We start from the raw sequence: 26440 nt of genomic DNA, 5'->3' as shown, positions 1-26440 counted from the left end.
GCATCTCGCTGTAGATCCACTTTCTCTTTCGTCACCCACCATATTCTCTTCCATTCCCTCTCCTTTCGCGCTCTCAGCCATGGCCACTATCTTCTCTCTCGCGGATATAATAAAAGGAGTGGTTGTGGTACTTCTATATGGTACCAGACTAGGTTTCTAATCTGCTGTGCTTCCGCTTTTCACTTTCTTTCTGCCAAGAACGTTATTCTTGGCATCCTTTTGAAGAATCATGGATGGGAATCCTGAAACAAAGCCAGAATACACCAGCCAGAAGGCCAACAACTTTGATCTTGATCAATCCCTCATACCCACCAGTCCCTACTACTTGCACCTTGGAGGAAATCCAGGTTTGGTCCTAGTTTCTAATGTTTTAAATGATAATAACTACGTTTCTTGGAGCAGGAACATGCAACGTGCCTTGCTCTCCAAGAATAAGCTAAAGTTCGTTAATGGCAGCATTAAAACACCTCTGCCCATTGATCCAAACTATGATTCCTGGGAAAGATGTAACATGATGATTCTTTCATGGATTATGAGGACTCTCGCACCAGACATTGCAGAGAGTGTAATGTACATAGATTCTGCTAAAGAACTATGGGAAGAATTAAGGGAAAGATTCTCTCAAGGGGACTACTTTCAAATCTCTGATTTGTTACAAGAAGTTCACTCTATCAGACAGGGAGATAGAAGCATAAGTTAATTTTTTACAGAATTAAAGAAATTATGGGAAGAACTGGAGTTCTTGAGACCCATACCCAACTGTACCTGTGGAAAGCCCTGTGAATGTGATCTGTCCAGAGTTTTCTTGAAACAGAGGGAGACTGAACATGCCATCTGTTTTCTAAAGGGATTAAATGACAACTACAACAATGTCAGAACTCAGATATTGCTCATGGAGCCTCTACCTAGCATAAACAAAGTTTTTTCTCTTGTCATGCAGCAAGAAAGAGAGGGCAATGGTTCTGGAAATCTGGCTAATGAAAACAAAGTTCTCATGAATGCAGCTGACAAAGGATATAGAAACCAAGAACAAGCTTCTTGGAGAGGACAAGGAAGAGGCAATGGGTCACGAACACAAGGAAGAGGCAGAGGCAGAAATCCTAACCAAGGAAAGCAATGCACCTACTGCCACAAAATGAACCACACTGCAGAGGAGTGTTATTCAAAACATGGATATCCTCCATGGTACAAACAAAGGACAGAACAAGATAAAGGGACCTATAGTAATAAGAACTCTAATGCTCAACAGATGTGCAACCTCAATGTCAATCCTGAAACTCAAAAGCCCTCTGATCACACTCTAGAGGAAGGTGCTGCTAATGCAACCTTGAGCGTTGAACAGATTCAGAGACTGCTAAAGCTTTTAGATGACAAAGATGAGCCAAAGCACTCGGTCAGCCACATCCAGACCTTCAGCAACAATGTCTCAACCCACAAGAATCAGCAAGGTAAAACCTGGATCCTTGATACATGGGCCACAAATCATGTGACCCATGACATAAGTCAATTTTCTAGTTTTTACAAAATTAAACCTATTACTGTAAAACTGCCTAACAATTCTACTATTATTGCTGAATTTGCTGGAACTAAGAATTTTTCAGAATGTTTCATCATTTTCAATGTGCTATACATTCCTGAATTTTCTTTCAATATAATATCTGTTCAAACTCTCATAAAGGACTCAAATTGTAAACTAATTTTCTCTTGTGAGCAATGTCAGATACAGGACAATCATTCATACAAGATGATTGGGCATGCTAGCATGATAAGGGGGCTGTACTACCTTGATGAAAACACCTCTACTTCATAAGATCATTTTTTTTAATACTACTATGAATTACACTAAGAAAGACATAAATGTATGGCATTACAAACTTGGACACCCATGTAATAATGTTCTAAGACAAATTTGTAGAGCTTTTCCTTATGTTCATGATTCTTGTAAAAACATATGTGACATATGTCATTATTCAAAGCAACATAGATTGCCTTTTCCTCATAGTACTACTACTTCTGATAATTGTTTTGACTTGATTCATGTTGATATATGGGGTCCTATCTCTATTCCTTCCATACATGGGCATAAATATTTTCTTATTGTTGTAGATGACTTATCTAGACATACTTGGGTTTTTCTCATGCATTGTAAGGGAGAAACCAGAAACCTTCTGTTAAATTTTGTCATCTACATTAAAAATCAGTTTAAGAAGGATATTAAGACTATCAGATCTGACAATGGTCCTGAATTTGAGTATGATGATCTTTATAATAAATATGGTATTATTCACCAAAGGAGTTGTGTTCATACTCCTCAGCAGAACTCTGTTGTTGAAAGAAAACATCAACATATTTTAAATGTTACTAGAAGCTTGCTTTTCCAGTCTAATATACCTAAATGCTATTGGTCTTATGCTGTTAATCATGTTGTTCATATAATAAACAGAATACCATCTGCTGTTTTGAAAAATAAATCCCCCTATGAAATGCTGTATTCAAAATCTCCTACTTATCTTGATTTGAAAACCTTTGGATGTTTAAGTTTTGCCTCTACCCCTGGTATAAATAGAAATAAACTTGATCTTAGGGCAAGAAAATGTGTTTTTATTGGGTTCAAAAATAGAATAAAGGGATACATCCTGCTTGACTTAAAATCTAGAGAAATTTTTATAAGTAGAAATGCCTTGTTCTATGAAACCATTTTTCCCTGCAGCTCTACGGAAACCACAATTGTTGAGGAAAATAATCACATAAATCAGGATTTTAGTTTCTTGAATGACTCCCATATCAATATCAGGGAGGACCATATTGCTCTTGATAATTCTACAGGAGAAATTCAAGAAAATGACAGTACTACGATGATGAAGAAGACAGGACAACTGACAGCTCCAATTTACAGCAGATTGAACCTGAATAGATTATGAACCAACCTGCCCAAGATCAGGACAACCAAGACAATGCGGCATATGAACAGAGTGACACAGAAGACAACATTCAGGATTTGAGAAGATCCAGAAGAGACAGAAAGCTTCCTCACTATCTAAAGGACTACCAGGTTAATGGTTCCTTAACTATCAATAACTCCTGTCAGCTTAAACCTACTAATCAAATTAAGGCCAACTATAAAACTATTTATCCTATTGATTCTGTTGTTTCTTATGATGGTTTATCAAAGGAGCATCTTCACTACACTCTCACCATCACTGCCAACCATGAACCACAATCATATACTGAAGCTAGCAAAACTAAAGAATGGAGGGATGCTATGAACAGGGAAATACAAGCTCTAGAAAACAACAAAACCTGGTATCTCACCAATCTCCCAAATGGAAAGAAGCCCATAGGTTGCAAATGGGTTTTCAAAACCAAGTATAATTCTGATGGGAGTATTGAAAGGCATAAAGCTAGATTGGTTACGAAGGGATATTCCCAACAAGAGGGAATAGACTACTTTGATACTTTCTCTCTTGTGGCTAAACTCACAACTGTAAGGATTATTCTAGCCTTAGCAGCTGCTAAGGACTGGTGCATATATCAACTTGATGTTGATAACGCCTTTTTACATGGAGATTTGAATGAAGAAGTCTACATGACACCTCCACTAGAGCTGAAACTTCCCAAACAAGGACAAGTTTGTCGTCTAACTAAGTCTCTATATGGCCTCAAATAGGCCAGCCGTCAGTGGTTTGCTAAACTCTCCTCTTTCCTCTTAAACCTTGGTTTTGCTCAATCTAATTCTGACTACTCTCTTTTTATACATAAAACTTCTAGCACTTTCACTGCTTTGCTTGTGTATGTAGATGACATTATTCTAGCAGGGAATTCTATGGAGATTATCAATAACACCAAAAGTACTCTACATCAGACCTTCAGAATCAAGGACTTGGGGAAACTAAAATATTTTTTGGGTTTTGAAATTTCAAGGACCAAGAAAGGGATCCATATGTGCCAAAGAAAGTATGCCCTGGACATACTAAATGAAACTGGAATGACTAACAGCAAACCCTGCCAAACCCCCCTCATGAGTGACACTAAACCTCTTTTTGCCATCAACAATACCTCCTACAATGTTGATTCCTACAGGCGATTTATAGGGAAACTACTCTATCTCACCAACTCTAGACCTGACATCAACTACTCTGTCCATCTTCTTAGTCAATTTGTGCAAGCACCCACTGCTTACCACCACCAAGCTGCCCAACATATCCTGAGATACATCAAGGTCGATCCTGGTCGAGGATTGTTTTTTCCTAAAGACACTAATCTACAAATTAAAGGCTTCAGTGATTTTGATTGGGCCACATGCCCTGAAACGAGACACAGTATCACTGGTTACTGTGTCTTCCTTGGAGAGTCCCTCATCTCATGGAAATCCAAGAAACAGAGCATTGTTTCTCGATCATCTTCTGAATCCGAGTACAGGGCTCTCGTAACTACCTCTTGTGAGATTCAATGGATTAGCTATATTCTTCATGACCTCTACATTCAGCTTGATCCGCCTCCAGTGCTCTACTGTGATAATCAGGCCGCCAGACATATTGCTTAGAATCCCTCATTCCACAAACGAACGAAACACATTGACATTGACTGTCATGTGATTCGCGAGCGCCTTCAGAACAACCTCTTCCGCCTTCTCCCTATCAGCTCCAGTGACCAGCTTGCCGACATTTTTACGAAAGCTCTTCACCGTACCAACTTCAAATTTAACGTTCACAAGCTTGGGATGTTGAGAATCCACCATCCAGCTTGAGGGGAGGATATTGAAACCCTAAACCCCCTTAGGGTTTCTCGTTTTCCCTTTTCTATAGTTGATTACTGATTTAATCAGTAATCTAGGGTTTCCTTTGTAAAAAACCCCTTTTCCCTTTTCTATAAAAACCCGCTTGGGTTTTTCCCTTCAATGTAACAAATACAAAAAACAGTAATAGAAAGCTTTGCTTACCTTACTCTTGCTTCTCTCACGAGCACTGGATTTGCATCTCGCTGCAGATCCACTTTCTCTTTCGTCACCCACCATCTTCTCTTCCATTCCCTATCTTTTCGCGCTCTCACCCATGGCCACTATCTTCTCTCTCGCGGATATAATGAAAGGAGTATTTGTGGTACTTCTATAGTTTTCTCTCAATTATTGAGTTTTTTTCAAGTCTCTCCGTACAAGAGTATTGATGGACACTAAGTTTTACCTTTAACGAAATGTTCATCTCTCAATCTAAAACTCATGTTAAAAAAATTATGCACTTGCATTATAGAAAATGCACCCTTCAAATATTAAAAAAATTACTCTATAATATTTTATACAAAAGTATAATTTAAAGTTATAATATTGTACGTAAAGTTATATAACTTCCTTTGAAGTATACTTAATTTTATTTAAGCTTAACAAGTTACATTTTATACCTTGTACGTAAGTACAAGGGAGTACGAGATCATTTCATGGTCCTATGTACCCTTTTCCCACATATGTCGCGTCGGTATAGAGAGCCCCACCTCGTCACGATCAAATCATTCTGCGACAATAGAACAGGAGACGAGGACCAGGAGAGACACTGGGACAAACACCGACATGGGGATCGACATGAGGGAGGTCGGGAGTTACTCGTGTTAGTTCACTATAGGGGATAAACTAAGGAGGCAGTAACACATACTGGGACACCTTCCCACCTTCCATTCCTTTGTGCTCACCCATCATAACATTTTTATTAAACCCATTCGATGTGGATGTTTTCTCTCAATTATTGAGTTTTTTTCAAGTCTCTCTGCACAAGAGTATTGATGGACACCTTAAGTTTTACCTTTAATGAAATATACATCTCTCAATCTAAAACTCTTGTTAAAAAAATTAAGCACTTGAATTATAGAAAATGCACCCTTCAAATATTAAAAAAATTACTATATAATATTTTGTACAAAAGTATAATTTCAAGTTATAATATTGTACGTAAACTTATAATATTGTACGTAAAGTTATATAACTTCATTTCAAGTATACTTAATTTTATTTAAGCTTACCAAGTTGCATTTTTTACCTTGTACGTAAGTATAAGGGAGTACGGGATATGTACCCTTTTTCCACATATACGGCGTCGGTATAGAAAGCCCCACCTCGTCGCAATAAGATCATTCAGCGGCAAGGGAATAAGAGACGAGGACCAGGAGAGGAGGATCAGGAGACGAGGACCGGGAGAGACGCCGGGACAGATACCGACACCAGGATCGACATGAGGGACATCGGGAGCTACTTGTGTTAGTTCACTATAGGGGATAAACTAAGGGGGCAGTAATACATATTTGGGCACCTTCCCACCTTCCATTCCTTTGTCCTCACCCATCATAACATTTTTATTAAACCCATTTGATGCGGATGTTTTTTCTCAATTATTGAGTTTTGTTCAAATCTTTCCGTGCAAGAGTATTGATGGACACCTTAAGTTTTACCTTTAACGGAATGTTCATCTCTCAATCTAAAACTCATGTTAAAAAAATTATGCACTTGCAGTATAGAAAATGCACCCTTCAATTATTAAAAAATTTACTATATAATATTTTGTACAAAAATATAATTTAAAGTTATAATATTGTACGTAAACTTATAATATTGTACGCAAAGTTATATAATTTCATCTGAAGTATACTTAATTTTATTTAAGCTTAACAAGTTCCATTTTATACCTTGTACATAAGTACAAGGGAGTACGCGCTCATTTCAAGGCCCTATGTACCCTTTTTCCACAATAATGCCGTTGGTATAGAGAGCCCCACCTCGTCATGATCAAATCATTCTGTGACAACAGAACAAGAGACGAGGACCAGGAGAGACGTTGGGACAAACACCGACATAGGGATCGACATGAGGGACGTTGGGAGTTACTCGTGTTAGTTCACTATAGGGGATAAACTAAGAAGGCAGTAACACATACTGGGCACTTTCCCACCTTCCATTCCTTTGTGCTCACCCATCATAACATTTTTATTAAACCCATTCGATGTGGATGTTTTCTCTCAATTATTGAGTTTTTTTCAAGTCTCTCCGTACAAGAGTATTGATGGACACCTTAAGTTTTACCTTTAAAGAAATGTTCATCTCTCAATCTAAAACTGATGTTAAAAAAATTATGCACTTGCATTATAGAAAATGCACCCTTCAAATATTAAAAAAATTACTATATAATATTTTGTACAAAAGTATAATTTAAAGTTATAATATTGTACGTAAAGTTATATAACTTCCTTTGAAGTATACTTAATTTTATTTAAGCTTAACAAGTTGCATTTTATACCTTGTACGTAAGTACAAGAGAGTACGGTATCATTTCAAGGCCCTATGTACCCTTTTTCCACATATATGGCATCAGTATAGAGAGCTCCACCTCGTCAGATCAAATCATTCTGCGACAATAGAATCGGAGACGAGGATCGGGAGAGACGCTGGGACAAACACCGACATGGGGATCGACATGAGCGACGTCGAGAATTACTCATGTTAATTCACTATAGGGGATAAACTAAGGAGGCAGTAACAAATACTGGGGCACCTTCCAACCTTCCATTCCTTTGTGCTTACCCATCATAACATTTTTATTAAACCCATTGATGTGGATGTTTTCTATCAATTATTGAGTTTTTTTCAAGTCTCTCGGCATAAGAGTATTGATGGACACCTTAAGTTTTACTTTTAACGAAATGTTCATCTCTCAATCTAAAACTCATGTTAAAAAAATTAAACACTTGCATTATAGAAGATGCACCGTTCAAATATTAAAAATATTACTATATAATATTTTGTACAAAAGTATAATTTAAAGTTATAATATTGTACGTAAAGTTATAATATTGTACGTAAATTTATATAACTTCATTTGAAGTATACTTAATTTTATTTAAGCTTACCAAGTTGGATTTTCTACTTTGTACGTAAGTATAAGGCAGTATGGGATATGTACCCTTTTTCCACATATACGGCGTCGATATAGAAAGTCCCACCTCGTCGCGATCAAATCATTCAGCGACGACAGAATAAGAGACGAGGACCAGGAGATGAGGATCAAGAGATGAGGATCAGGAGACCAGGACTGGGAGAGACGCCGAGACAGACACCGACACCGGGATCGACATGAGGGACGTCGGGAGCTACTTGTGTTAGTTCATTGTAGGGGATAAACTAAGGGGGCAGTAACACATACTGCGCACCTTCCCACCTTCCATTCCTTTGTCCTCACCCATCAGAATATTTTTATTAAACCCATTCGATGTGGATGTTTTCTCTCAATTATTAAGTTTTGTTCAAATCTCTCCGTTTAAGAGTATTGATGGACACCTTAAGTTTTACCTTTAACGAAATGTTCATCTCTCAATCTAAAACTCATGTTAAAAAAATTATGCACTTGCATTATAGAAAATGCATCCTTCAAATATTAAAAAAATTACTATATAATATTTTGTACAAAAGTATAATTTAAAGTTATAATATTGTACGTAAAGTTATATAACTTCATTTGAAGTATACTTAATTTTATTTATGCTTACCAAGTTGCATTTTCTACCTTGTACGTAAGTACAAGGTTGTACGTAAGTACAAGGGAGTACAAGATCATTTCAAGGCCCTATGTACCCTTTTTCCACATATATGACGTCGGTATAGAAAGCTCCACCTCGTCACGATTAGATCATTCTGTGACAACACAACAGGAGACGAGGACCGGGAGAGACGTTGGGACAAACACCAACATCGGGATCGACATGAGGGACGTCGGGAGTTACTCGTGTTAGTTCACTATAGGGGATAAACTAAGGAGGCAGTAATAGATACTGGAGCACCTTCCCACCTTCCATTCCTTTGTGCTCACCCATCATAACATTTTTATTAAACCCATTGGATGTGGATGTTTTCTCTCAATTATTGAGTTTTGTTCAAGTCTCTCTGCACAAGAGTATTGATGGACACCTTAAGTTTTACCTTTAGCGAAATGTTCATCTCTAAATCTAAAACTCAATTTAAAAAAAATTATGCACTTGCATTATAGAAAATGCACCCTTCAAATATTAAAAAAATTACTATATTATATTTTGTACAAAAGTATAATTTAAAGGTATAATATTGTACGTAAAATTATAATATTGTACGCAAATCTAGGAACTTTTAGATTGAACATTTTTGTGAGTTATGAGGGCAACATAATTAGAGGGAGGTTTGATGCACCCCATGCCATTGTAATATGAACAACATTACCAGTAGAGGGGGTTATATTAAAAAAAAACTGATTTTTTAAAAATATTTCAATTTTTAATTTTATAGATGAGACAATTTTTGATTTCGAAATTTGAATATTATAGTCATAACTCAAAGTGTTCGTTGGTGTATTTCTAAAAAGAATAATTTTTGCTTGGAATCTTAACAATTAATATCCTTTCGAAACAATATTTTTTCTTCATATTGGAATTGACCGTGAATTCTTTTGATTTCTTATTTTATTTATGTATTCTTTTTTCTCAATCAAAGAAGACAAAGACTAACTTTCGAGGTTTAAGTAAAGAAAAATGATAAAATACAATCTAGATTTATATAAATTCCGTTAGAATTTATATTACTTGATGTTACGTCATGTGTGCATGTGAGTTTAGTTAGAAATAAAGATATTTTGATAACTTTTATATTTTGACAGCTAATTAATTATTTTATATATTTTTTCTTATTTTCCTTCGTCTACTAAACTGGAAATATTGTGATTGTTACACACCTAACTAAATCTTTCACACAAGGAAAATTGAATATTAATTTTCATTCACATGTACGTATAACTTTAGTTTCTTTTCCATTTTTGGTCTTAGATGAATTTCACTGAATTTATTTAATGTGTGAGTGGTATTGTTCCCGCCGATCTTTGGTCTTTATTTGATTACATTTGAGTTTTGAGGAAAATTTATTTGGGCCAACTCGATTTTCTTAATTGAGCAAAAAATATTGGAGAGACAGTAACGAGGCAATAACATGGGTTTTGTAACCCAGGCAATAACAGGGGTTATGAAAACCCTAAGTAGTGGTGGAGTTATGAAAATTCCAAGTAGTAGTGGGGTTTTGAAAATTCTAAGCAGTAGTAGCAGAAGTTTCGGAAACTCCAGGCAAGTTGCGTTTTTCCAAAACTCCTGATAATCTATTAGTCACGCTGATTCTTTCAGAGGAATTGCAAACCCCGGATAAAACCATTGGTGAGGGTTAAAACTTCCGAAAACGTCAAATATAACCCCACTAAAAACAATTATTGTTGAAGTATATAACATAACAAAAGGGTATCTTATAGGTGTTTTTCTTCATGTAGATTGAATTGGTAATTTATCATTGGATACTTACGTTTATTTGACAATTAAAAAAAAAAAGAAAGAATTGTTTTAGGATCATAAATATAAATATATTGTAATTATATAGTCCAAGACTAAATTCATGCTCTGGTTATTGATTTAAAAGAAAATAGTAGTAATTAAACTTTTTGAAACCCTATATCGAAATACTATTTCTTCTTTAGAAAAATATCTGTCAAAACCGTCTTCGACTGCAGAGAAGCCTTTAGAAGATCGACACCCTGTACAAAATACAAAGCAAGCATATTAAAGAACCATGCTATATATGTATATAGTTAGGAAGACATTTATTCATGAAAACTATTATAGTTAGAGGTATATATTCAGATATTATATATGCAGTGATTCAGAATGTTTGCATATTTTATAAACATATATATAACATACCTTGTTCATGTCTAACTCGACCACCTTTACTTGCAATGCACCCACCTCTTTGATGTTGAATTTGTTAAGTAAAGTAATGCTTGATATGCTTGACATGGGCTGAATCACTAAATCATCCATCACCATGTAAGTTACTACCTCTCTCACAAAACCACTCTTGTCGGCAGAATTTTGAACATTTGCAACCTTTTGACCAACAAATTGAATGTTCATAGTAAGCCCACAATAATGGTCAGGACAGCGAGCGGTGTTATTAGATGTGAGGTAAATATAGTGATTTGGGCACCTGTATAACACATCCGTGGCGTTGTTGGAAGAAGTGCCATTGATTGAAGGAAGAAGACCAGAGATTTGTGAAGAAACGGAGGCACTTGGCTTCAACAGTAGATCCTTATGTTGGTGTGGTTGCATGTAACTTTCATCCAGATTTTCAACACTCTCATACAGATTTGCTATGCTTCCAACCATTTTATTCTTGCTCAGAATCCTTATGACAGTACCAATGGGCAAACATAAAAGTTAAAGAGAAAGTCTACAACCGGTTTTGATGCTTCTGCGAACAGCACCTTCTCACGCTTTGAGTCAATAAGCAATTTCAGAGTCAATTTGGAGGAAGAAGATGCCATGCTCATATAGATAAGGTGTTATGCTGTGTTACACGTCTTAACCTAAATGTTTGACAGCTATATACATAAACAATGAAATTCATATTTATGGTGAGTTTGGAATTTGGATCGAGGGGTACGCGTTCTTGAATCAAGGTTTTCTTTCATTGCTTATTAACTATTCAAGAAAGAAACTGAAACGGTATGCATGACCAAAAACAAACAAATAAATCAATCAATCAATAAAGTAGTGTGCAAAATTTAACTGGACAGCGTAATAGTTTCTGTCTCTTTATATTTACAACGTCTAGTTGTTTTTCGCATCTACAATCATTTCGTAACATTTTGGAATGTTTATATGATCTTTTCGAATTAGTTTTTTTTATTATTAACGAATATTAGAATTTTATTTACTCACACAAAAAGTATGTATGTTAAGTTAGTATTTTATTAGGGATGATATGATTTTCTCAATATCTAATGTGTTAAAAGAATCTTTTCATATGAAAATAGCCTCATTTTTTATATTTTTTATATATTTTAAATAGATGTTAACTAGACATATATTTCGTTATTCCATATTTATTTTATGACAAAACATTTATCAGAATCTATATCCAAACGCAATAAATATCAAATTTTTGTTTTATTTTCATCATTTCATTCTCAGAAATGAATATCTTCATCTCTGTCATGTCATTCTCACCGATTAACGAGTATATAATTATAGTATCGTTTTCTTAATATTTTAACATTAATTAATTTTTATGAAATATTAGAAAAAAACGTAATATTATTAAATTTATAAATATTTAGTTTATAAAATATATATTTAAATTAAAAAATATTTCAAATTAATGTTTTGCTTCAAGTTTTAAATTCTAATGATTTTTTGTACACTAATAAAAATTATATAATATTCAAATATTAAAATAACTTTTTGGAGAATGTGACAAATTCTACTCAATTTTAACATAGCTAAAAATTTAAGAATGATAAATTGACTAACCTCATATTTGGTCTTGTACATACGAGAGCAACTTCTGTATGAATAGAGATGACAAATAAACCCGTCTATGTGAGTATTGCCCGAATCTGTCCCTGTTTTGAAGGAGAACTCCTGCATTAACTGAGTATTGGTATGGGTATGAGAAATCTCCAATTTTTTCAATTGGTATGGGGAAGAGATGAGGATATACATATCCCCGCCATAATACTTGTCCCCGCCATAACTCCATCATCGTTTAAATCATTAAAATATTCACCTCTCGCTTCTGGCAAACATTGCAGAGTGCTTTGGGCAGCAGATTGGCTTTGAGCTCAGCTTATCACCCCTAGACAGATGGTTAGTCCGAGAGAACAATCCAGTCTCTCGAGGATCTCTTGCGGATGTGCGTGCTCGATCATCTGGGTGCCTGGGACGACGTCCTGCCTTTGGTAGAGTTCACCTATAATAACAGCTTCCATGCAAGTATTGGCATGGCACCTTACGAGGCTCTCTATGGCAGGAGGTGCAGGACCCCCTTGTGTTGGTACCAAGATGGGGAGTTGGTAGTAGTTAAGGCAGACTACCGAGAAGGTCAAGCTGATACAAGAAAGAATGAAGGCATCTCAGAGCAGACAGAAATCCTATGCTGATCAAAGGAGGAGACCTTTGGAGTTTGCAGCTGGAGACCATGTTTTCTTGAGGATTACCCCGACTACTGGTGTAGGGAGGGCTATTCGCTCGAGAAAGCTATCTCCTAAGTTCATTGGTCCATATTAGATCTCGAGGAAGATTGGACCAGTGGTTAATGAGATCGCTCTACCTCCTTAGTTGGCTAACCTTCACTCTGTGTTTCACGTCTCACAACTCAGGAAGTATGTGCCTGACCCCTCTCATGTACTGGAAGTAGAAGATTTACAGATTAGAGGAGATCTTTCGATGGAGGTTCATCCTGTTAGTCTTGGTGATTTTCAGACGAGGCAACTAAAAGGGAAGTCTATCAGTCTAGTCCAAGTCATATGGGACAAGAGGACAAGCGATTCTACTTGGAAATTGGAAGAGGATATGAGAAAGTCATACCCCCACATGTTCACAGGTAAGTCCCAATTTTTGGGTCGAAAATTTTTGATGTTGGGGAGAATGTGAAACCCCCTTAATTAAACCATCTCTCTTTTCTCTCTCTGTAAGAATCCAAAAACACAGCTATTTCCACCCTCCCCCTCTGCTCTCAAATTCTCCTCTAAACTTCTCCTATTTGGTCAGTTCCCTCACCAAATTCCTTGCATTCTATGACCAGCTTCTGGAAGAATAGACTCAACTGAACCCTCTGGTGCTTCATCTCTCAGCTCCCTTCCTCCTCAGTAGGTTCCATTTCTGTTTTAGTTCAATTACAGCTAGAATCCATCTGTTTGTCTCTGAATTCTGGGTTTAATTATGGGATTCCCTCTTCTCTATGTCTTGGTGATGAACTTCTAGGTTAATTTGAGATTTCTGCCTCCTTGGTACCAATTTAAACCTCACCAAGCTCAAATCTTAGCAAAAGAGGTAAGGGAAGCTAACCTTCACTTAATTTTCGAGTAATTAGAGTCTTTGTGTGCTTGGATGGTATGATTCTTTGCTTAATTGCCATTTGGAACTACTTGTGGTGTGAAATTGGAATGTGGCATGAATTTCGTAATTGTACATGTGAAGAACAGTTTGGAAATTCTGATAATTTCGCCCAGGCGAGTAGCTCTGGCCTAAGCGAAAGTATTAGAGAGTTACCTTTGTTGCTGCGCGAGGTCTCTCCTAGGCGAGTTGGGGTCGCTTGAGCGAGAGATCCTCTCGTCTAAGCGAACCAGCCTAGCCTGAGCGAGAACTCACTCAGGTTTTCGAGTTGCCTATTGTAAGGGGTCTCGCCCAAACGAGAGTAGTCCGCCTAAGCGAGATTACTCCCTAGCCTATGCGAGATACTCTAGCTTAAGTGAATTTCACTGTAGAGTTATGTATAAGCACTTAGTGAAGGGATGAGATTAAACTAGGATTTCATGGGAAATCCTAGGAAAAGTACTTAGTGTGTATAAGCACTTAAGGACTCAGATTTGGTTGGCATCCTGACGCTCCAATAATCCATTAAGACTCATGTAGAGTGTGATGGGTTATGTCGTGAGAAGTAGCATGAGGTCCTAGTCTATGGACCCGATCAGTCATAGATGCGAAAGGGACTTACCTTGGGAGTGGTTGGGTGATAACCCCTTGAGCCTAAACTCTGCAGAGTTTGGGAACCTTCACAGGTGCAAGCTACCAAGAGATCCAATGTGCTTATATAATCCGAATATTGAGTTATAGTCGGGTACTTGTGTGTCTTGTAGTGGTGACTTGATTTAAATTATGATGGGTGTGAAATTATTTATTTACTTATATTCATGACTTCACCTCTTAATATATGTTTGGTTAGCTTACCCTTCTTGTCTGGCTTGTTTTTCTTATGAATGTCTTCTTTTGCAATGACCACCTACGACTTGGTGTGAGCAGAGAAGGATCCAGGTGATGGTACTCCTCCCTTGGATCGGATCTGATCTGCGGCTTTTGGTGTTTATATTGCATTTTGGTTCGTGCTTTTAGAATAGAGCATTTTGGGATGTACATGTTATATCTTCCCTTAACATAGGTTCTGTGAGTAGTTGGAAGTTTAAAACAGGTTACTTAGGATGACTGTATTAAACTCTTGTATGGCTTTTCTGACTATCTACTTTGCTATATCATAATATGATATTTTATTTAGTAGCTTAAAAGACTATTAAATGGGATGTTACATTTTGATATCAAATAAAAAGCATATATATATATATATATATATATATATATATATATATATATATATATATATATATATATATATATATATATATATATGTGTGTGTGTGTGTGTGTGTGTGTGTGTGTTACTTAATATTTTTATTTTTATATTTTTCTTTCACATGAGAATGTTTAATACTCTCAATTTAAGTGTTTAATAATATAAACATTTCATTTACTAGGTAATATAAAAAAAATTACTTATTATATTATTAATTTTTGTTTCATTTGAAGAATTTTTTTGTTTCATTAAAACAATTTTTGTTATTTATCAACCACCATTGAGTATATGTGTTGATATTTAAAACGTTTTCTTAGATATCTAAAATATTTTTCATCTTATCATACCTTTAATTATACATTTGTTTTTCTTTGTGCGATTCTTTTCAATAGTCTTCAAATTGTTTATAAGACACAAATTTGTTAATTTTTTAATATTTTTATTTTTTGTTTATTTTCATCATGTAGAATACTATTTTGATATATTTTATCTATTTATTTTTTATTTTCTAACTCATTACAATCATACTTTGATTTTTTCACTATAATTGTATACATAATTTTATTTAGTACAATATAAAATTTAATGTAATTGTCATGAATATTTTTTTATCACCATCCAACATATATTGGAGTTCAAAAGATACAAGATCTATGTTAAAATTTTATTATTATGTTTATTATTTATTCTTTGCGTCATTTTGATCAACTAATGTATTATAACTTGTATTAGTGTATAAAAAAAGATTCATTATAATTTTAAAAATTGAAGTAAACAAACATTTAAAATATATTTTAATTTATTTTTTTTTCTTTTATATTTTTTAAAAAATAATTTTAAATTTTTCATTAATGTTTGCAAATTTAATAAATGTTTTGGTTCTCATGAAATTTTATTTGGTATTCTAATCTAAAATGTAAATAATTATAATTTATTTCAAAGTATTTGATATCAAAGAAACAACCATCCTCCTAATATTGAATATTTGATAATATTATGTTTCATTTACCGTAATTTTTTATTATTTTATAAAAATTAATATTAAAGTAGTAAGAAAGCGGGTATGGGTATGAGTGCAAGATTATATCCGTTAACCGATGGGGATAAGGATGAGACAAAAGTTTGAGATCCATTGGGTTTGGGTATGAGGATGGAGATGAATTTCTTTTACAAGAATAAATATGGGATAGTAAAACCCGTCATCGCCCCATCCCGCCCTATTATGATGCTTATGCATGAGCAAGCAATTGGCTATGTGTGACCAAATATGACTCAGATGAAGAATGACTACCTGTGCAATTTCAATAACTAAGTCATTACATTGTTCACGTTATTTTATAAATTAAAAACTATTGATATTTAAAATAGTTGTTTTTATTAATAAAAAATTATAATTAATTTATGAATTAAAGTTTAAATTGATTTATAATATTAATTATCAAAATTTTAGTTACATAATTATTAATTTTTAAATTAGTTCTAATATTTATAAAACTTTGTTTCTATATATGAATTTGTGAGAAAAGAGGAATAAACATGAGATTGTTTGAATGATGACATTATATTGATAAAAATATTATTTTAACAAATAAAATTATATTATTATTATTTTTAAGAAAGTAAATTAAAATGATGACATTAGATTGATAAAAATATTATTTTAACAAATAAAATTATATTATTATTATTTTATACTTAGTCATAAAAATAATTTAAAATAAAATATATATTATGATGAAATTAGATTGAAATAAAATGAAAATAGTAAAATTTAAATTAAAATAAATTATGAATGAGTAATTAGTTTAAATATAATAATAAGATCATCATCATCATCATCATTATTATTATTATTATTATTATTATTATTATTATTATTATTATTATGAAAATAATTTGTTGACAAAGATTTGGTTGACAAAGTTATCAAATAGAGTAATTTTTTTATTTTTTAATAGAAGTTAAGATTGTCAAAAGAAACTTTTTCAATATATCACTACAACTGCTGGAAGCTTCCTCATCACCACCATCGCAGTTGTTAAATTGTTTTGCTTTTTACATAATTTGTTTGCTAAAACATTGAATATCATCAAAAAAAAATTCAACTTTTTTAACTTTTTAAATAGCAATATCACTTTTTTTTTTGTTTTCAAAAATAAATTTGAGACGATAAAAAAAGGGAATTATGATGGGTTCTTTGATTTAAAAGATAGAGGTGAAAGAATTTGAAGAACAAGCTTCTTCTGAATAATTTAATGGAGGTAATAAATAAAATAAAATAATAAAATAAAATATAAGATTATAATTTTACTTTTGTGATTAAAATAATAATAAAAATAAATAAATTAGATGAAATTAATTTAAAGTAAACTTGGATTAGTTTTTTAATAAAAAAATTAAAAAGTGAAGAACAAATTAGTATAAAAAAAATTAAAAAGGATTTTCTTCGTACAACATGCATGAAAAGTGAAAGGCAGTTTTGGGTATTTAAATTGGATGAATAGTAAATCATTACTCATTAAAGTATCTCTTTAATTGTGCAAAGATGGTAATATCACCTTTTTCTTGCAAATTGACTTCTTCGATCACCTTCAAATTCACCAAAAGAGTTGTCACTTGCAAATTTATCTCATCAAATAATAAATTACCAGAAGCAAACACACGCTAAAATTTTATAAAGATTTTATTTGTAAGTTTTAAGTTATATAATAATTCAAACTCATCCTAAATCATTAGAATTTTTAAATAGAAAATACAGAAGGACTAAATAAAATTCTTGAAATGCTTCTCTACTGTATAACTGCAATAACTATGTAATAAACTTATGTTGTGAGAGTAATGTAACATTTATCCGTAAACTTTATTTTGTTATCTCCTTTATTCTGTAAAATCCTTTTGCTCATTTTGATTACTGCAACCTTACATCAATATTTTAATTTAGGTCATGTCTCTACATCCGACACATATCCATGTTCATTAATTTATCAATACTTATTGATGAAATATCTAATTTATGAAGTAGTTATCGACTACAAAAAAAAAAGTTTCATTGTCATTCATAACATTCATCGCTATATTATATGTAAAAGTTTCATCAATGTTGACTTTATTTTGGTTCCATATTATATGATTCATGACATAATTTATTGAGATCTCATCATTTTCAACCATTTCAGGTACCTGAGGTTCTTCTGGAACTGAATCATTAATTATGTCAAATGAATCTTTTGAGATTTCAACCTTTTCGATTAGGTCATTTTGCATATTAGCTCCCTTTCTCATTCAAAAGTTTTTATCTTTGGAACCAATAGGTCTACCATGCTTCAAACGTGTCCACATGAGTTTTTCAACCATTTTTTTCCGCATCATAATAACTGATCATGTCAAACAAGGAAATCATTTTGATTTGTAAATTTCTGGTTTACCATGACATGCATTTCAATTGTACTAATAAACTTGTAGTACAAACTATAAGAGACTGTTGATAATTTCTCCAATACACTTTCTTTTTCAACTCAATCATAGAGATATAAAGATGTTTCATATCTTTTTCATTGTTTGTCTTAATATAATATCCATTTAGACAAATATCATTGAAACTTAATAAGTTTTTATTCAACTTCTTGGTAGAAGTATAATAGCTCTTCTAGAGTCTTCAAATATATTTGTAGTACTATAAATAATACTAACATTGATGTCTCACATTATCAAACAAGAGAAAAATTTATTACTCTTAAGAATTGTATATGTTTTTGCACTATCAATAAGACACATCTTTTAGTACTAGTGCAAACAGTCGTTTTTCATATAAACATAAATATCAATGAGATTTTTTTTAACACTCTCATAATCAATGAGGTGATAAATGTTTCCATTTGCTTTAGCAAATAACAATATCAAGATGAGTAGCACCCATATGGCCATAATCAGAATCACCATCTTCATAAGCAAAGTATGTTTCTATGTTCTTCTCATTATTTGTAAGATGCTTTGGTGTACAATAAGTACAACTCAAATGACCTTTACCACCGTAATGATAATATATACTTTCATTTTTTTGTCAATATTTTCACATTTTCCTTTTCCTTTTTTCACATTATTGTGCCACTTCTGGTGACAAAATGTGTCTTTGAAATTTTCTTTATAATCATGTCCAAAATCAAGATCATGATCACGATCATGAAAATATAAATCAAATGGTGTTGCATTCACTTATGGGAATGGAGCATAACCAATTTGGACAGGTTTTATGATTTTCTATCAAAAGTTCATTGCTTTGTTCATCCATACAAAGGCATGAAATAAATTCATAGTATTGATTGCTGCATTCACTTCTGGAAATGGAGCAAGCAGATTAGGCGGATCTCCTGATTTTTCATCGGAAGCTTTATTGCTTTGTCCAGCCAGCCATACATAGGCATGAAATATATTCATAATATTTGTGAAATCTCTTTTCACAATATTTTTGTCTCATGAGCAAATTAGTTGCTTAGATGCTTTAATTCTTTATTTAATGGTATCTCAATATCCATTGCATCTAAATGTTTTTCAACATTTAAAATCCGATATAAGGAATTCTTCCTTATCAAGGGTCACAAATATAAATTTTGCAACGTTTCGCGTGTTTAGAACTATCACATAAAATAATAATATTAATAATAATAATGATCAAAATAATAATAATAATCACCGTCATAATAAAAATATAAATAACAAGATGGAGATGGAGATGAAAATTGATAAAGTCAAACAATTCTATCACAAGAGGAAGAATATAAGGTAAAAATATAATTTGAGAAAATATTAGAAAGAGCTTGAATTGAGACACACAGAACATTGTTGTTAGAGATAAAAAGTTTTCACTAGTCCTCAATTGGTTGGAACTTCGTGCTGATAACGTGTTATGAAATCAAGCGAATAACAGGGAGAATAATATATAATAGAGAAAAAAAGAAACAATAGAGTAAATAGATAATAAGAAAATAGGTAGCAAATCATCTTGTATTATTATTGTTAGGAAAAGTCCTACTTATAGGTACATGTAATCCATAAAGGAAACAATCAACTTAGTTAATACAAATATTTACATAAAGAGTAATGAATCATATGAGTATCAATCATATGAGTAAATGTATCAAATAAATGGACAATCATTAATTCATAACAATAAAGATTTTATTTGTAAGTTTTAAGTTATATAATAATTCAAACTCATCCTAAATCATTAGAATTTTTAAATAGAAAATACAAAAGGACTAAATAAAATTCTTGAAATGCCTCTCTACTGTATAACTGCAACAACTATGTAATAAACTTATGTTGTGAGAGTAATGTAATATTTATCCGTAAACTTTGTTTTGTTATCTCCTTTATTCTATAAAATCCTTTTGCTCATTGTGATCTGCGACCTCGATATTTTAATTTAGGTCACGTCTCTACATCCGACACATATCCATGTTCGATACTTTATCAATACTTATTGATGAAGTATCTAATTTATGAAGTAGTTATCGACTATAGAAAAAAAAAATACACAATAAGATTTTAATTTGGATTCACACAATAACAATCATATATTTATTATGTTTGTAAAAATTATTATACATTTTCAATATTCGTATATCAAGTAACTATTATATATCCACTACAAGAATGTAAGCATTTAGCGTCGGCTAAAATGGGACGCCAAAAGGTCAAAGCCGACTCTAAGAGTAAAATGGCGTCGGTACAGTGACGGTGATGTGGAGCACGCTAATATTCCCGATGCAAATCAATTTTTCGTCGGCTGAATGGGGACGAAGACTAGCTTCTCAATTAATAAGAAATCAAATAAAAATCAAGTCAATGAGTTTATGTTAACTTTAAGCACTAACAATAAAAAAAATTGCACTAATCATGGCTAATGTACCCAAGGGTTTGACCTTGACAACCTCACCTATTTTCCTCTATCTTTCCCCAATATCAACAACAACTGCAGAATTACAATGGTTTCACAATATTGTGTTGTACTCCTAACATAGCATTATGGCAAAGATGAGAGTTTATAATCATTATTAATGGAATACCTGGATCCTTATCTCCCAATGCTTCTTCAACTTCAGAGTTTGCAAAAGATGGATCTTCCTATGTTTGTGGAAATAAGCCATAGTTCCAATGTATACTGTAGCTAGATAACATGAATAAGTTGTGTTTCAGAATAGGCTAAATATGGAACCAAATCAATCTAGCTAGAAAAACCAAACACAGTAAAGGAAACTAAAGATGTGATGAATGAGAGATGCAAACTGCCTCAACCGTTAAAGATAAAAAATTAAAATGAAGATGGCATCTAAGTAGGAAGGGTAATTATTAGGTTAACAATGGTTATTGAACCCTAAAAGTAGAAGACTTATGGTAGTAAATAGACAACTAAAGAAGAAATACCACACCACATTTATGTCAACAATAAAGCAATAAAATAATGTAGAGAATGGATTTACGTTACTTCCATTTCCTAGTTGAAAAGCGCAATATCTAACTATATAATGATTATTATTACATGGGTGCACGATTATTAGCTTCTATCATATTAAACAAATATAAATCATGAGGAGTCCCCAGAAAACATTGCAATTTGGCTCCTGCTTTACATTCATTTCATAAAGCAGAGGAAATGTAGTAACAATAAATAAATACCTACACAAACAAACACAGAGAAACTAAAAGTAATTGCATTTCAATTTCACTTTTCCATTAATAAAATCAAATATAGACCACTCACCATCATCATTTCACAACAATGACAAAAACAAGAAGAAACTTTTAACACCCAACTTCTCATTACTCCAGTGGAAAGAAAAACCCACAGTAGAAATCAATTCCCATTTAATAACAAAATATAAAAACCAATGAGATACTTGTAAATAACATACAATGAGTCATATAAATTATGCATAAAGAATATGCACGTCACATTAGGAACTAAGGACTCAATTCATAAACAAAGTTTAATAAATCAAACTCTCAATTTATAACCATTTATATTGAAAGTTACCTTTGTTCTACCTTCCTTCAATACTTTCTCCCCCTTCACCATACAAATATGAGGAAGCATAAACAAACTGCTATCAATATAGATCATTCATTTTTGCATCACAGTAGTTGAATCCAAGAAGAGAAAAATCAATAACTGTCAAATTCCTTACGCCTAATACACCTTTCTCATTTTCCATGCCACCACCGAATCTTTCTCTCCTTGCGATCCCCACCATTGAATCTGGCGTATTTTATTGGTCCCTACTCTATCATCAACTCAGTAATCCATGAATGGTCAAACTCATGTATAACTCAAAGGAAAGTATTTAATATCCAACAAATCTTCAAATTCATGTATAACTCGAAGGAAACGCGTAATCACGAAGAACTAATTGGAACCCTAAACCAAATCAACAATGCAGTAAATGGGACTTTAATTACTTACTTGGATGCTTCAAAAATCCACCTGGTGAACGAAAACTCATTGCCTCGCAAAGTTTAGGTTTTGCCACTCAACGGCCTCCTAATTGCGCCTCTCAACCACCATTTTGTCGTAGAGAAGGGAGCCGCTTCACTATTCGTAGAGAAAGGGGCAACTCGTCCTGTGTTATTCTTCGAACTCTAAACCTGTTCACACAGAAAGGGATTGTTCCTCAAACTCACAGAGAAGTTAGAAAGTTGAATCTCACATGAGCCTCGTCGCTCCTCGTAGAAGGCTCGCCGCTCCAGCCCACACTTTGAACTCACTCACTCTCACTTGCGTTCTTTCACAGGGGCAAACTCGTGCTCTGCAGAAAGGGGGAAACTCGTGTTCGCGCTTGCGGGAAAAGTAAAGTTTTTACATTTTCCCACCTAAAGTTAACCTCAATAATCCTGATAAAAAAAAGTTTTTTAAATTCTATAACTACGCGTCGGCCATCCGACATTACTAATCTAATCCGTTTGACGCAAACAATTGTACCGTCTATGCGTCGTCAAACCGACGCCATATTAAAACCATAAAAAGAATTATTTTATTAAAACTGGCTGGAATATATATTTTTGTTTTTAATTAATTTTTATTATTTACGTGGGTCGAGCCGACGCCTTTTGCGTCCTACAAGGATCCGACGCCATGTTTTGGACTCTAAAACTCAACATTCTTGTAGTGAAAAATAGTTTTTTACGTTTCAAGACATAACAAAGAAAGAAGATGCATCTTGTATTAATCAAAAGTTTTCATTCTAGAGAAAGGAGAAGATTAATCCTTCAATATATAAGGAAACATGCATAAAATCTACAAATAATATTAATTATCATACCAAACAACATTGTAATTCAATTACGAAACTACGTAAATATAACAATTAACTAAAACATAATAATTTGTATTATTAAAATACTTTGATGGCGTTAAACTATAAAGATACAAATTTTGCTCTTTGTATTAATTCAAACAATTCAATCAAATGAGAAGAATGAATCAATATCCTCACTCAAGCGACATATATTAACATAATATTTTCTTCACCACAGAAAGATTAATCTCTGTGGAAAAACATAGATTAGATTCAAAATATTTAAAATATGTAAGTCTTGGTGTACAAAGATCAATTTCATAATCAGGGTTAAATTCCTCATCCAATCTAAAACTAGATATAATTAAGTTTGTAAGGTGAAGATGAGAGATTTTGAAGGTTTCAATTCTACAAAAATACAATGAAAATATACAAATTTCAAATTGACACAATCCTCAAATGGATCAAGAAAATCTTCCATTCCACATTCAAATCCACAATCTGAAGGTACAGGTGTTGAAGAAAATAAAAATCGAAATTTGTAATTTCAATGGATATGTAACCAAGATTGAGAGAAGTAAGAGATTTATGCAAAAATTTCTTTATGTAAATCTCTCACCTCTCTCAAACTTTGTTACATAGCCGCTGAGACCACAAATTTTGATTTTCATTCTCTTAAACACATGTACCTCAAAATTGTCGATTTGAGTGTGGAGAGGAAAATTTTCTTAATCCTTTCGAGGACTGTGTCAATTTGAAAACTTAATATTTTCATGGTTGTCAGTACTATGGTGGAATTGGAACCCTAAAAATCTCTACAATCCAACTTAGAGCTTAAGTATTTATAGTTTTAGAGTCGATGAAAAATTTAACCGTGATTGTAAAATTGAGCTTTGTACACCAAAGCTTAAATATTTTAAATATTCTGATTTTAATCTATATTGGTTTTTTTGCGGAGATCAATCTTTCCCTGATCAAGAAAATACATGTATCTGATTGATTGAGGATATTGATTCATTATTTCATCTGATTGAATTATTTTAAATAATGCAAACAGAAGACATGTATCTTTGTCGTGATCGTATCTTATTATTTTCAAAATATTGCATCATAGTCTCGATACTCATTTGTAAAATTTGTCACCAACACTTCAAATGCGACGTGCAGATCAAAAAGAAAAAAAAAACTTCAAATGCGATGTTCAATTTTAGAAATGGAAATCAACATCACACAAATCATATTTTTTCTTCACTTTTAAAAAAATAAATGAAACATCTTCTACTTCCTTGTCTTTGAGAAAAAAATTACTTCCAAACTGGTTAAGAAATTTTGTAGGGCACCAACTTAGGATTTTTCCGGGGAAGTTTCTCTTATTTTCTCTCTGTCCAATTGATTTATGATGGTTGACGGCTAGCATCCAATATGACAAAAGGTATATCTTAGAGGAGTTTTGCTTTATGCATATTAAATTGGTAATTTATCATTTTCTTAATACAAATTAAAATTGTTACATATTATGTACTCAATTTAAAAGATATTATTAATTTATTTGCCATGGGTGCTTATAATTATTTGACGGAAGAGAATATTTTAGGATCAGAATTATAAATATATTGTAATTATAAAGTCCAAGACTACGTTTAATTCCATGGATTGGTTATTGACTTAAAATAAAATTATTAATCGCACTGTGTGTGAAACCCTATGTCAAAATACGATTTCTTCTTGAGAAAAATATCTGTCAAAACCGTCTTCGACTGCAGAGAAGCCTTTAGAAGATCGACACCCTATACAAAATACAAAGCAAGCATATTAAAGAACCATGCTATATATGTATATAGTTAGGAAGACATTTATTCATGAAAACCTTAAGTAGTGTTATTATAGTTAGAGGTATATATTCAGATATTATATATGCAGTGATTCAGAATGTTTGCATATTTTATAAACATATATATAACATACCTTGTTCATGTCTAACTCGACCACCTTTTCTTGCAATGCACCCACCTCTTTGATGTTGAATTTGTTAAGTAAAGTAATGCTTGATATGCTTGACATGGGCTGAATCACTAAATCATCCATCACCATGTAAGTTACTACCTCTCTCACAAAACCACTCTTGTCGGCAGAATTTTGAACATTTGCAACCTTTTCACCAACAAGCTGCATTTCCCTGGTCATAGTGTTCCCACAATGAGGACAACGAGTGCTCCTATCACATGTGACGTAACCAGAGTGATTTGGACACTTGTAGAACACATTGGTGGAGGTGTTAAAAGAAGTGTCATTGATTGAAGGAAGAAGGCCTGAGATTTGTGAAGAAACGGGGGCACTTGTCTTCAACAGCAGATCCTTATGTTGCTCTGTTTGCATGTACGTTTCATCCAGATTTTCAACACTTTGATACAGATTGGCTATGGAGCCAACCATTCGATTCTTTTTGAGAATCCTTATGACAGTAGCAATGGGCAAGCAGAGCAAGTTCAAGAAAAAGTCTACGACCGGTTTTGATGCTTCTGCGAACAGCACCTTCTCGCCCTTTGAGTCGATAAGCAATTTCAGAGTCAATTTGGTCGAAGAAGATGCCATGCTGATAGATGAGGTGTTATACTCTCTAACAATCTTAACCTAAATGTGATTGTTGACAGCTATATATAAAAAATGAAATTTATATATATGGCGAGTTTGGAATTTGGATGGACAGGTAGCCATTGCGTTCAATCAAGCTTTTTCTTTCATTGCTTATTAACTACTCCAGCAATTGAAACGGCATGCATGGCTAAGAACAAACAAAACAAATAATATCAATCAATAAAGTGGTGTTCAATCAAGCTTTTTCTTTCATTGCTTATTAGTCCGTTTATGTTTACAACGTGCACTTATTTTTCGTATCTACGACGTAGGAAAATTATTTGACTTCCCTTTGTTTGTTTTTTTTTTTTTGAGTATAACTTTAACTTTGTTTTTTCACTTAGAATTA

The 26440-nt window shown here is 33.1% G+C and overlaps 1 protein-coding gene, 1 long non-coding RNA gene and 2 pseudogenes across 2 annotated transcripts; 1 reads left to right on the top strand and 3 right to left on the bottom strand.

Moving 5' to 3' along the window:
* Window positions 1-514: 514 nt before the first annotated feature.
* LOC146884696 (uncharacterized) lies at window positions 515-1810 on the top strand (annotated as a pseudogene).
* Window positions 1811-10499: 8689 nt separating this feature from the next.
* LOC146884695 (uncharacterized) lies at window positions 10500-11363 on the bottom strand (annotated as a pseudogene).
* Window positions 11364-20707: 9344 nt separating this feature from the next.
* Window positions 20708-23104, bottom strand: LOC114190523 (uncharacterized). The gene is made up of 3 exons (XR_003605820.2): window positions 22626-23104; window positions 22200-22446; window positions 20708-21332 (listed from the first exon to the last, which is right to left on the bottom strand). It is a non-coding gene; the product is annotated as an uncharacterized LOC114190523 (long non-coding RNA).
* Window positions 23105-25136: 2032 nt separating this feature from the next.
* Window positions 25137-26049, bottom strand: LOC114191234 (uncharacterized). The gene is made up of 2 exons (XM_028080407.1): window positions 25423-26049; window positions 25137-25244 (listed from the first exon to the last, which is right to left on the bottom strand). Exons 1-2 carry the CDS (start codon window positions 26047-26049, stop codon window positions 25137-25139), a joined length of 735 nt encoding a protein of 244 aa, XP_027936208.1.
* Between the last annotated feature and the right edge of the window lie 391 nt (window positions 26050-26440).

This window comes from Vigna unguiculata, chromosome 7 (genome assembly GCF_037176805.1).
Source record: "Vigna unguiculata cultivar grain cowpea cultivar isolate G323 ecotype 2 chromosome 7, ASM3717680v1, whole genome shotgun sequence".
NCBI classification, from domain to species: domain Eukaryota; kingdom Viridiplantae; phylum Streptophyta; class Magnoliopsida; order Fabales; family Fabaceae; genus Vigna; species Vigna unguiculata.
The sequence above is the reverse complement of the archived record's forward strand: the minus strand, read 5'-3'. Positions and strand labels throughout refer to the sequence as shown.

Bases quoted from the DNA above. Each gene is read 5' to 3' on its own strand.
- LOC114191234 (XM_028080407.1), bottom strand. From the start codon at position 26,049: ATGGCATCTTCTTCGACCAAATTGACTCTGAAATTGCTTATCGACTCA. The intron at 25,245-25,422 runs GTATGTTATATA...TATTTTGTATAG, and splicing joins TCGAGTTAGACATGAACAAG to GGTGTCGATCTTCTAAAGGC.